The sequence below is a fragment of the Melanostigma gelatinosum genome (genome assembly GCF_949748355.1).
Source record: "Melanostigma gelatinosum genome assembly, chromosome: 15".
NCBI classification, from domain to species: domain Eukaryota; kingdom Metazoa; phylum Chordata; class Actinopteri; order Perciformes; family Zoarcidae; genus Melanostigma; species Melanostigma gelatinosum.
In genome coordinates this window covers 25,012,534-25,025,994 of record NC_136648.1, presented here as the reverse complement: position 1 = coordinate 25,025,994, position 13,461 = coordinate 25,012,534, and the positions used below count along the sequence as shown (strand labels likewise).

At 43.6% G+C, this 13,461-nt stretch overlaps 1 protein-coding gene across 1 annotated transcript; it reads right to left on the bottom strand.

Moving 5' to 3' along the window:
* Positions 1-9,781: 9,781 nt before the first annotated feature.
* LOC306789426 (uncharacterized protein) lies at positions 9,782-10,549 on the bottom strand. The gene is made up of 2 exons (XM_079285371.1): positions 10,419-10,549; positions 9,782-10,120 (listed from the first exon to the last, which is right to left on the bottom strand). The coding sequence occupies exons 1-2, from the start codon at positions 10,538-10,540 to the stop codon at positions 9,811-9,813; spliced, it is 432 nt and encodes a 143-aa protein (XP_079141497.1). The 5' UTR covers positions 10,541-10,549; the 3' UTR covers positions 9,782-9,810.
* Between the last annotated feature and the right edge of the window lie 2,912 nt (positions 10,550-13,461).

Sequence of the window (13,461 nt, the reverse complement as noted above, 5' to 3'; positions counted from 1 at the left end):
TTTTCAGCAACATGTGATGTGCACACTCAATGTTTTCCTAGTGCGCCATCGTCCACATTTCCCACATTTCCGCATTGTTTCTGACATTTTCAAATGAATCCACCCTGGAGAGTGTTTCAACCAGCATACAGAGGTGTAAAGCATCAGTTTAGCATGGATGGACCAAAATGGAGAGAAGAAGAGACACATTTGTGCATTTATGTGATCTCAGTCAAACTATATTCAGGTATAGAGCCAATAAAGCTGAGTGCCTGTGACATTATCTGCCTGGTGGCATTGAACACAAAAGACACAGGGTGATGGGAGGGAGGGGGTTGTTGAAATGAGGCAGGGTTTGGATGGTTTGAGGGGGATGGTTAGGGGTAAGGGGGGCCCTTAAACTGGTGGAACATGGAAAGATGGGGAGCCGATTGGTTGCCACATAAACATGACAGCTGGCTTGCAACCAGATTTCTCATCATCATCCAAATATGACTGTTTTGCTGAGCAAACTAAGTGCCTTTACATTTTTTGAATAAGAATACCATAATATATTATTTTGAGACATCTAAAGGAGAGCTTTATATTTTGAACTTCTTTTTTGTCAAATGTCTAATTTTCAATAACCTTAATAATAATAATTAATAACACAAGAACACAGAGCTGCAGGGATTTTTGCAACAAAAAAAGTAATTTTCCTTCTGAATGTCCCATTGCCAATTTTATTTCCATTTCATGTCTATTTGAAAGGCTGTATAACAAGAAGCTTCTCTGGTGGGCAGCGTTCCAAAGGCACCAATTGGAGGTGTCATGTGGAATCATTTCATTACACTGGGCGAGGGAATTAACCTTGACGTTCAGTAGCAGGGCTGTAATTTAGGATTCACAGCGTTAAAGATTGCCTGTCAGGTTTGATCCAGTGCCAGCTCTTTACTAAACATACTCCAGGGTTTCCATCTAGCACTAAGTGTTCCAGAGCAGTTTGAGGGAACATCTGGTACACTTGCAAACACAATGTCCTTTATGTTTTTGTTTTAGGAAATCTTGTTCCAAGTTAACATTTCTATACCTGAATCAGATTTGATAAAGAAACTAAATCTGCAATAAATCAGTTCAGATGTGACAATAAATTATTCTTTCTAAAATAAAAGCACTTGGCAAGAGTAATGCAACTCGATGGTTGCACCTTCTCTGTAAAGAAGTGACCACACGTTGAGAATGTGGGTTTCTAACTCAACTTAATTCACTGCCCATTCCCTTTGGGGTGCAACGATGCCTTTTCCTGGCCCCTCCTCTTCTTTAAAATACACCCTTTCAACAATCATGAACAATCTCTCATCCACACCAGCTATGTTTACACAAACACAGCACTAGCTCAGCTAAAACAAAAGCTGTCTGATGTCGTCCAACTGTCTATCTGTTCTTGTTACGTATCTTAAAATGTGTTCAATTCTTGTAAACTTCTCTGCTGGCTGAGACAAAGCAGCTCTCTCTACAAACGGTCCCCGAGTCCCCTCAGCAGAGGACAGGAAGACAGATGCTGACTTCACTCAGGAATATTATTGATTTTATTGGTATTATAGTTTTGTTTCCAGTGAAATATTACTACATTTATGTAGTGACTTTTCCATTGTACATATTAATGTACTCAAACATTTAGTTATGATTAAAATATAAATACATTTGAATAAATGAACAGAACTGATAAGGAGTATCGATAAGAGTCGTAGTGTCCACAAAATCCTGGATATTTATTTATATTAATGAGAAAGAAATGAAGAGCTAGAAAAGTCATGAAACAAAGCAGGTGTGGTGTTGAACCGTTCACTAATATATGTGTATTAGTGTTTTCCTCCTGTTGAAATGATAGCGCCCATTATTAGGGTTGGTTTAGGGAAAGCAGTATATACCCAGACCATTGGTGTTCTCTGTTCAAACCTGATCATTCGCCTGGATGAAAACGTCCAGAAGTATGCTACACTGTCATTCATCTAATGCACGTAAAAACAAAAAGATGCCAACGAAAGAAACAAAGAGAGCCTAAATGTGGCGGTCTGTAGGTTTGGACCCAAAAGCAGACAAGAGAAATAAGATAAAGTGACAGGTTTATTGCAGGGACAATGGGTGATGAGAATGGCGTAGCAGGTCCGGGAATAAACTGGCGAGCCAGGCAGGCTGGGGAACCGGAGAGGGTGATTCTGAAGGCACAGAGAGACAGGCTAAGTACAGGCAAGCGATTACACAAGGAATAAACTCAGAATTCACAAATATGGCGCGGCCAAGAATGACTACGACTACCACGATGGTTACAACAACGATCTGGCGATGAGTGGATGGAAAGCCAGGGTAGATACTGCTGAGTTGATGAGAAGATGGAAGGCAGCTGTGAAAACTCAACAGGTGAGGTGAATGAGCCGTAATCAGGTGGGAGCCGGGAGGAGACCAGGTAAGAGCCACGCCCTCACGGCACACACAGAGACAGGCAGGGGAAACCAAGACTGTGGCTCGGTGGAGTCAGGGTCGTACTTCAATCAGAAGATCGGCGGTTCGATCCCGGCTCCGCTAGTCGCATGTCGATGTGTCCTTGGGCAAGACACTTAACCCCCCCCCCAAATTGCTCCCGTAGCCTACGGTGTATGAATGTTAGTTAGTCCTGATGGGCAGTGTATGAATGGCTGTGAATAGGTGAATGTAGTGTGAAAGTGCTTTGAGTGGTCAGAAAGACTAGAAAAGTGCAATACAAGTAAAGTCCATTTACAAGAGAGCCAGGAGAAACACAAGGGGAACAGTAGGCACAGCCTGGTCATTACACTACACGTAGTTATGTTTGAGCAGCCAGGGAAACACGTGGGTTCATCTCCAATAGCGGACAAACTACACAAGCAATCTATGGTAAGGTTAACAATGTAACTTCAGCTAGCTTGCATGTTTTATTCTACTCACCTTTCTCCATTGATGTGGTCAATTGACAGCAGCTAACGAAAATGATATTGCTGAACATCTCGGGCAAAGTGAGCATTATAGTTGCCGATGGTAGAAACAATATTGTAGGCTAACTGAGGAGAATCATTCTCCTCACATTCGATATTCTAGAGCTAATGGTGTGAACTTTGTTGGCTCCATGCTGCCACAGATTTGTAAAGACTGCTCCAATCAACACCAACCACTGCATGCAAAGCACCACTGTACAGCAACATTGTGATGCTGGCCTACAGGCAGCAGAAATCATGTCTGTGTCGGGGCACAAATGGAATCGTCCCTCCAATCTGACTGGTGCTACATACACTATGCTACATGTCTGAGCAGCATCGTTTCCTCTGGAACCGTACAATTAAACAGTCAAACACCCATGTACCAGCAAAGAGGAGTGCTAACATGATTGAACACAATTTCAACAACAACACTGACAATTTATTGAAAACAATATAAATGATCAATGATATGATATTAATGATCTGATTCTGATATATCATAAAATGGATATGGATCCCATGCTTGCCAAAGCTTTTGATTGTCCTCCCCCTCACAAGATACTGTAATATGTAATCACAACATTATATGAAGAAAAACAAAACTCTTTAATTCTCAAGAGCTCAAAATACAAAAAAGTAAATACATAAACAAATACCAACATCTAGCTGTAACAGCTTGTGCTGCTCCCTTGCCTCCCCTATCCTCTCAAAACTCTGTTCCCAATATGAGTTTGTGATTATTATTTAGGTCTACTTTTTGTTGGAGTCCATTTTGGTTGAATTGTCTCTATGGCTGACATTAATGTTAATATCTGTTTGGTTGCAACATTTCTTTCTGTTACTCTCTGGAAATTTGGACTTGGGGGGTCGTCCATGCAACTGCTGGACCCCCTGCAGTTTGCCTACCGGTAAACAGGTCGGTGGTGTCAAGAAGAGTTGAGCCCACAGAGCTGCCTCGAAAACATGCATACACGATCAGGGGAAGGTCAGGATATAAAAAGCATATAATCAGAAATCAATAGTTAAAGTGTAATCTAAAGATAAAGTGTATGATCGTTACATAACAAATGTTTAATACATAGAGTGATTTAACAAATGTAGACCTGATAATAATAATATGTGTATCTGAGTATAGTGCAGTCTGAGTGTAGAAAGTACGGAGAAAGAGGAAGTAAGCAGGGTGTTGGCTTCAAGGGATGGGGAAATAATGATGGTTGAGAAGAAAAGACACAAAGCACAATAATGATGAAGGATGAGATCAATAATAATCATTTTATAAGCAAATGTGTACTAACCAAACCGATTTAACAAATGTAAAAACTGATTAACAAATGTTCTGTGTGACCGGAGCTGCGATGTAAGAAAAGTGCTTGTCAGGATGACTTGCAGAAATTAGGAGAAGAGTGTTGCAAGGAATGAGTCAGAGGCAGGAAGCCTGGACTTATATGGACATGTTCGAACCCAACATCCTTTCTAGAGGGTGGGGGGGATGAGAGCATGTATTGAGCAGGAGGGGGGCTAACAGCCCAAATGATGAATATAAGGAGACGTTTGCATGCAGCACACTGGGATTTCAACACGAGTGCTGTCCAAATGCACCAGATGAGAAGATACGGACGATTGCAACTGATGTATTGAGGACTTTGTCTCTGTTCACGGAAAGAAGACCGCTGTTCGTGGACAATAAGATTCAAAGACGGAGGTTTTCCTCTCCCCACTGCTCGATTCTCAACATCTGGACAACGGAGAAGACGCAGCAGCCCGAGAAAGACTTTGTACTGAGTTTTGAGGACTGTTGGACGAACTCCGTTGCAGAGCAGGAGGACCGAGGGTCTGGCCAGACCTTCGCTCCTAACAACTCCAAAAGAACCTTTTCATCGCACCTTTGAACATCCAGCTCCAAACCGAGCCGTCTCGGCAACTAAAACTAATGAGTATAATCAGAGAAGAAAATTAACGTAACGAATCGAGTGTAGTGACATTTTATGTGAGCTGTAGCTTTAACCCTTGCAAACTAACCAAATATAACCTGCAATAAATATCTAATCTGCATTTAAAGTAAATTTCTCAAGTGCATTCATTTGCTCAAGTAGTAAAACGTTCCTCGTGGCAGTAAAAAGTTAAAGCCATTGTATGTCTAACAACTGAGTTCTGAAAGGTTATCCTAGAGACCGAATCCACTTAACAACCCCTTACGGTTTTAGCAAGAAGTAATCCTAGCCGTTAAAACCTAACCTGGCATTTACCAAGAGCACGGATCCATAAGAGGGAAGCTGCCATAACCGACGCGACTGGTAGGAGCGCCCGGGGTCAGGGTGGCCCCTCGACCGAGTGCACTCAGACCGGAGGAAGCAGGGTAGACGTCGGGAGTAACGGCAGTTAGAAGAGCCAGGCGAGTTCCCTCGCAAGAACACCAGCTCGACAATCTTTTAATAGAGAGCTGAGTCAGTAAGTAGCCCCGTATCGGGCCAGAAGTACCCCAGGATCTAACAGTGGATAAGGAAGTCAACATGGGACTGCACTACATGCTGCAACACCCCAGGGACATCCCCAGGGACATATTTGCAAGGGCTCTGTTTGTGGACTTCAGCTCTGCGTTCAACACCATCATACCGGAAATAGTTTTACCCAAACTCTCCCAGCTCACTGTGCAGCCTCCACCTGTCAGTGGATCACAAACTTCCTGACTGACAGGACGCAGCAGATGAGGCTGGGAAAAATCACATCCAGTACCCGGTCTATCAGCATTGGTGCCCCCCAGGGATGTGTGCTCTCCCCACTGCTCTTCTCTCCCTCTACACCAATGACTGCACCTCAGACGACCCGTCTGTTAAACTCCTGAAGTTCGCCGATGACACAACAGTCATCGGCCTCATCAGGGACGGTGATGAGTCTGCGTACAGATGGGAGGTTGAACAGCGGGTCCTCTGGTGTGGTCAGAACAACCTGGAGCTGAACAAGCTCAAAACTGTGGAGATGACAGTGGACTTCAGGAGGAGCCCCCCAAAACTACCCCCCCTCACCATACTCAACAGTACTGTGTCTGCTGTGGAGACCTTCAGGTTTCTGGGATCCACAATCTCCCAGGACCTGAAGTGGGCTCCCAACATCGACACCATCAGGAAAAAGGCCCAGCAGAGGTTATACTTCCTGCACCAGCTCAGGAAGTTCAACCTGCCTCAGGAGCTGCTGATTCTGTTTTACTCAGCCATCATCCAAATGAAGGTTTTAATGAAATGAACACCCTACCTGCAGTTCAGCTGAAGGATCCATAAAGTTGTGGGGGTACTGGAGACCTTGACCATATCGAATAAATTATGAAATCAGAGGATTACCAAGGGATTCTAAAGCAAAATGTGCCCAGCGTAAGATAATTGGTTTGGGTCGAAGATCATGGGTTCTCCAACACGATAAACACCAATAGCACCCAATAGTGGTTGAAAAGGAAAGAAATGACCAAATGGCCAGCAATGAGTCCTGATCTCAATATCATTGAAAAACTTTGGAGGTAGCTTAAATCTTGCATTGGTGAAAGGAATCCTGCAACCTTCAAGAACCTGAACAAATAGCAAAGGATGAGTGGAGAAACTACCAGCTGTCAGGTGCAAGAAGCTTATGGATGGCTACAAGAAACATTTGGAGACAGTCATCATTGCCAAAGGGTGTGCAACCAAATATTAACGAAGGGTGCCTTCATTACTGTCCATGTCATATTTTCAATTTGTTCCTTGAAATTATACCTTGACAAATAGTGTTTCTTTGCTAAATTACTTTGGACATCCTATTTAAATATTTTGATGATACAAATGTGGTACATTGCTGTCTATTTCTGAAGATATTGTACAGGTTATGAAAAGAAAACAGCAGTGCCAATAACGGTGGCCAAAACCGGATGGTTGCCTGTGAAAAGCCAGGGCACTGTGACTTCTGTGATTCTGAAATCTTCTTCTGGCACACTACTTCCCTTTAACCAGGTGACAGTGATGGTTTATGAAGTGCTTGAAACCTGCAGGAAACTATTCCACCTTGGTCTTCTTATCCCAGCAATGTCACACCCACTGTCAGTTGTTGTTTATAGATGGTTTTAACAAGAGCTTATTCTTCTGTTTACAGTGTGTCCTCAGTGATGCTGCAAGTGTTTGTTTTCCACAAAATACCAATTAACCCCATCGTCAGCTCGCCTCCTCTATGTTGGTATATGGGATTACACACCAGATGACTTGGCACTGTTCCTGCAATCAAAGTCTACAACATGACATTTCAAATCGGCCCCAGTGATATTTAGTTGGTGTGCTTCTCCTGAATGTAATATAATGGATTACAAAGCACCGCTGAATGCAAGAAGCTTCAAAGTTCAGATCAGTATATGTTTTATCATGAATATTGTCCTGTTTTACTGGACAGTGGGAGTGACCCATATTTACATGCTGTTAGATTAAGCATGTAGATTAAGTGTCTATCTGCTGCAGACAAAGACCAGAAGTCTAAAGGTAGACAGACACATTTCTTGCAATATTTTGGACAGGGAATTTTAAAATAAAAAAATATGAATTGTGATTCTAATGCGCAGGTCAGACTACGTAACATATTGGCTTGACCCGGCAGATACTGGGTGTCAGATAATGCAGCTTGGTCAGTGCTCCTCTGTGTCTGACACTGATGCTCATTTAGCATGTGTATGCAATGCAGCCAGCCACAGCATGTCACGCAGAGCAACTGATATAGTTTAAAGTGAGAGGTAGTCCAAATAAGTTGGGCGGGAGGATCAAATAAACACAAGGCTAAAGTCCAGGAGGCTGCAGTTTCTTTCCCCGTGCTAAACTATAAAGTTGACTTTTTTTCACGTCAATCGTTACTCACCTAATGCCGTGTTCACACCGGTCGCGTTGATTTTTTGACGCGCGTCGAGATTACATACAAAGTCTATGCACAGACGCGATGAGACTGGCACGCCGCGATTTTGCGATGCCGCGGCGCGTTGGACGCGTTATTGCAGTGCGGTGGACGCGGTGGACGCCGCAAAATTGCCAACGCGCGAGTTGAAATTTTTCAACTTCAGCGACATAATCGCGTGACGCTGTGGCGCGATAGCCTATCAGCGTTGAGTTGCTGCCCCCGTCATCAGTGCCGTAGCTCATGCCGGTGCTGAATCGCAAACAACAATGGAGGACAAATTAATAGTGGCGGCTTGTAGCTTCCCCGAGCTCTACGATACGTCGTCGTATCTCTACCGCGACCGAACTAAAAAGGATATGGCATGGAGGAAAGTAGGTGAGGACGTCGGACAACCTGGTAAGTTATTATTATGTCTTTGTTACTTGATTCTAGCTATCGGTTGTAATTTACTAACTAGCTATATGAACCATGTTAGCATGAAAGCTAGCCCAACCACCGGCTTTCACACTAAATACGTGCGTTCCTTGTCAGATGAGATTTGCCGACGGAAGTGGAAGACTCTCAGGGACACCTATTTGAGAAAGAGGAGAGAGGAGACAGAGAGAAAGAGTGGCTCAGGAGCAGGGCCATCAAAGAAGTGGAAGTACTCTGCGGTTATGTCTTTCCTCAACCCCTTCGTGACTCCCAGGGAGAGTAGCGGTAACATGGGGAGGGTCGAGGGAGACAGTACCGCAGAGTACTTCACAGATGCAGGACCAGACCAGGACGACATGTCAGAGGCAGCAACAGGGCCATCTGAGATTGACAGGAGAGGTTTGTTGAAGTGAAGACACAAAAGCACAGCATAGTTAAGTCATACAGAAAATATTACTACAGCTGAAGTAGTAACGACAGGCCAAAGCAGTGCAAGAGGTTTGTTTTTTTCATTTGGCAAAGCCTGGTTCTGTATAGTCTTCATACTTATTAAAAAAAATGTTTCATGGGCAAAAATAAGTTATAATAAAGGAGCTTTGAACCCTGGGCTCCGGATCTTAAACCACTATACTGTCATAGCTTTGAAGGCAAATTACTATTTAATTAAAGCAGCACTTTTGAGTCATAAAATTGTTTTATTGTTCATGTTCAAAGATGAAACAGATTGGTCATCAGAGGACGGTGAGGAAGAACCTCAAGGTGCTGCTGCTCCTCCTCCTCCTCCTGCTGCTCCTCCCGCTCCTGCTCCACCCATGGGTATGTACATCACAAAAGTTGGATTGCATTTTTTTGTATGAATACAATTTATGCATTCATGGTATGTTTTTCACAATTACAAATATTTACTTTACAAGCTATTGTAGTGATGGGATGCAATAGTTTCACGAAATATGTTGTTTCCATGTCATACAGGAAAAAGAAGGGCCCCAAAAAGGCCAAGAGGGATCGAGAAGCAGCAGGAGATAGAGAAGCGCCTTCTGCAGGCATTGGAGAGAGACACCCCTGCTCCACCAGCTCCACCAGCTCCACCACAATCTGAGGATGAACTCTTCATGAGGAGCCTGGTTCCTTCCCTGGAAAGATTGCCACGCCAGCAAAAGGAATATATAAAATTGCAATTTCACAAATTAATTTATGATGCCAGCACTGTGGTGCTGAATTTGGAACATTTGGAACATTTGGATTAGACATCTGGGGGACAATCTTTCCAGGGAACGAACCAGGAATAAAAAAAAAACAATTAGTTTGTATTTTGTAACAATTAGTTTGTTTTTTGTATATGTTTTTCTATACATTTTCAATAAATAAATGCACTTCATTTCATGTTACTTTGTCCATGTTCTTTATTGTAGTTTTACAAGAAAACTTAAGGATACAACTATATATATATATATATATATATATATATATATAGTGAAGGACACACTGCTACAACATATATTAAGTAACATTGCAGGAGGTTTGCTCAGTAGTAATGTGTGGGTGGCTCTTAAAAGAGCCGTTTTGGATGTGCTTGGGCATTACACGGTGTCTTGCCATGGGAAGATCTGGAATTAGCAGGGGCTTTGAGGACAACATGCTTTCCATCCAGTGCTCCACAGCAGAGAGGAAAATTCCACCGCTCCTCAAACTGCACAGCAATTGATCTCCACTCCTCTGTGGTGGGCACAGCCATGAACTCCTCCACAAGGCAGTCCCAAATAGCTGTGGCAACATCTGGGACAATACCGGAGACAGTGGAGACCCCGACACGGAAGCTGTTTGCGATGGTCCTAAAGGAGTCACCAGTAGCAAGATATCTGCAGCACAGAAGAACATTCAATTTAACAGAGTTATTGAACATACTGTAGCTGCTAATAGAAGTCGTTTTTATTGATATGACTGCACAGCTGCTGTCATGAATAATAAACATCTTAAATGCTGGTGATTTTCGTAAGATTACGTTATTTTGAGTATTGTCGGACTTCGGATCCATCATGGATCCAAACTCCATTCAGAAAAACTATGTTAAAGTGGCTTCCTTGCCCTGTTGTGGACCGACAAAGCCTGAACTTATTTCATTCTTTCATTAATTCATTTTATGGAACTGCCACTCACCGGAGACAGACGGACAGGCGCTCCGCAGCTGAGATGGAACGCCTGTAGTAGGTGTCCAGTCGACAAATCCTGGGACCGACCCGAGCCAACAGGTCATCAAACTGGCTAATGGTTAGCCTCATGTAGCGCTGGAAGCGGCAGTCATCCAGACGTAGTTCCTGGAGAAGTCTGTGAAATTCACCGAGCTGTGTGCGCCTACGGATGCTGTTATGGACCCAGAGACGACGGCGTTTGGCATTCCGACGTTTGAGGGACTTCCACAACACGTACAGAGTAGAAATTGTCCTTATTCCTCCGGTTGACGGCGGAAAACAATGGCGGCCAGATCGAGGCTTCCAGGACGATAAACCACGCCCCCTCTCCGGCGCTACGAGATTTTGCGGCGTCTGGTGTGAACACGACCGGCGGCGCGTTGGACGCGATTGTGCAGTGCGTTGGACGCTTTTTTGCAGTGCGTCAAAAAATCAACGCGACCGGTGTGAACGCAGCATAAGTCATGAGTGTCATTAGTCACATGAGCCTTAGGCCATGACTATTCACGTACACTTCGCATGCGTGTGGGTGCCGATGTAAACAGGAAGTAGATTGGTTGTGTCACGAATTCCCCTTCTTATTAGTTTGTTTTCATCCTGTCTGCCTGTTTTATTAACTCTCCTGTCATTTCAGATCCTGCCATTCACACCTGATCATCTCTCATTCCCCTCACCTGGTCCTCCTCACCCATCTCACCTGCAGCCCATTCCCTCATTAGCCCTCACTATTTAGGTCCCCTCACTTGCACTTGTTCCCTGCCAGATTGTCTTGTGTGTTATTGCCAAGTTCTCCATTGTATCTTTATATTGTTCCTGATCTGCCTGTTCCGACCCTGTCTGCCTGTTTTCGACCTTGAATTTTTGCCTGCCCCTTGTTGGATTTGTTCGGCTGTTTAACTGTCCGCCCGGTTTTGACCCTCCCTGCCTCTTTTACTCAAGTAAAAGAACTAAACTTGTATTTTGTCTCTGAGTTGTGCTTTTCCGTCAAACGTAAAGCTTTTGATAACTTTAATCGCAGCTGTCTTGAGATTGTACTGACCATATTTGAAGTGGATCTGACCAATTCCCTAGGAGGTGTTCGTTAAATTATGGTGACTAGAAATAGGCCAAAATCTATCGAAAAATGACACAAAAATCAAAATGGCCGACTTCCGGTAGGGTTTAGAGCAGCGGTTCCCAAACTTTTTAGGCCGCGCACCCCCTTCTACATCCCGACCGGGCAACAGAGCCTTTTAAGCCTTCATAGAGAACAGTTTGCTCGCGCGTGGCATTTGTTTACAAGATTTAATCCGCTGTTAAATGTTGCAGTGTGAACACAAACCGAACAAAGGAGCAACTGCAACAAAGCAAACGAACTGAAGGTGTGAAAACGCCCTGAAACACTGCAACAAAGTTTCAATAACTTTCAGTGACACAAGGCGTCACTTTTAAAGAGCAATACGGATGTGAGGACACACGCACAGGCTCAGAGGCAGATTATCACATTTAATTTACAATTAATGAGCGACTAATGTAGCCAGGATGTCTTCGGACAAAGCATCGATGCGGCGCGACACAGTGTTGTTGGACACCGGGATCATGTCCAACTTTTTTGCTTCTTTCTCCCCAATCATACATTCCACCATCTCTCTGGCAGCTGGCAAGCTCACGTCTTCGGCGATTGTGTGCGGTAGCCCCTTTCTCGCTATTCTGTAACCAGATATGAAGCCCGTAGTGCGTCATTTATAGACCAACACATGAATGAGACTGCAGTTGTTTTTGGCTGTTTTGTAACTCCTCCAATTTCGATATAAACAATGTAAGGGGCTTTTGACTTGTACTGGCATGCTTGGTGTTCAGGTGGCGACATAAATAAGAGCTTCAGACTGTTAGCCAGAACCTCACTGCACACCACGCACTGTGGCTTTGGGCAATCTGCGTTGCCAATCCAAGTGAAGCCCAGACACACATACTTTTCATCATATTTCCTCTTTTTTTCCCAGTCTGATGCTCACTCTCGTTTACTCTTTTTTCACCTTGACTCCGCGATGGGCCGATGTGCTCCCGATTTGTCTGTGCTATCCCTTCCTCCTTTTCGGTCTCCTCCGTCTCATCTTCCTCTGACTCTGGCTCGATTTCTTCTCCCGGTCTCTCCCCAACTGCACCTCTCCGTTCCCCTCGCCTCCGATTCCTCTCTCTCTCTCTGTCCCTCTCCTCTTTTATGACTGATAGCTTCAGATGTCCCACCTGACAGTTTTTAAATTAAAATTACATTTTCTTTTTATATTTAATATTATTACACCATCAGACCACCATTACACTTTTCCTCTCGCGCACCCCCTAGAGGCAGCTCGCGCACCCCTGGGGGTGCGCGAGCTGCACCTCACTTTGCTGCACCCCACTTTGGGAATCCCTGGTTTAGAGCATGGTCCCAAGAAACTTATATTTAAGTCTCCATAGGATACAATACATGTGCCTACCAAGTTTCATACATGTAGTGCTGGGGCTGCTCTTTTGAAATATTGTAGGCAATAGAGGCAATTTAAAACGGCCAAACCAAAAAAACATAAAATATTTCTTCCAATAATGTTTGACAAATGTACGAAGTTCCATGAGTTTGAGCATCCAAAGCCACTAAACCATCAGCTTCCTTTTTCATGGCGAGCAATGCATTGCCACGGGAACAGCATTCTATGAAAATTGAACGCTGTATTCATATTCAATATATTCATGATGATGCATCATCAATGTCTTAAGGCTATCCTTACCAAATTTGAGATTAATCAGGTCACCTGGCGAGGAGGAAAAAATAAAAGTATAAAATGACATTTCCTTTAGCCAGTAGGCTAAAGGAAATTGAAGGAAATTTTTTCAATTGAAGTTTTTTCAAACTTGAAGTAGCATCATGCATAAGCAGTTTTGTGCAGATTGGATAATGTACCTTCGAGTTATAATAACTTGACGTGGCGGCAAAATAGCCACGAAAAGAGATATCAAAAAGCTGTAGATAGCTTTTGATGACGTAGATTCAA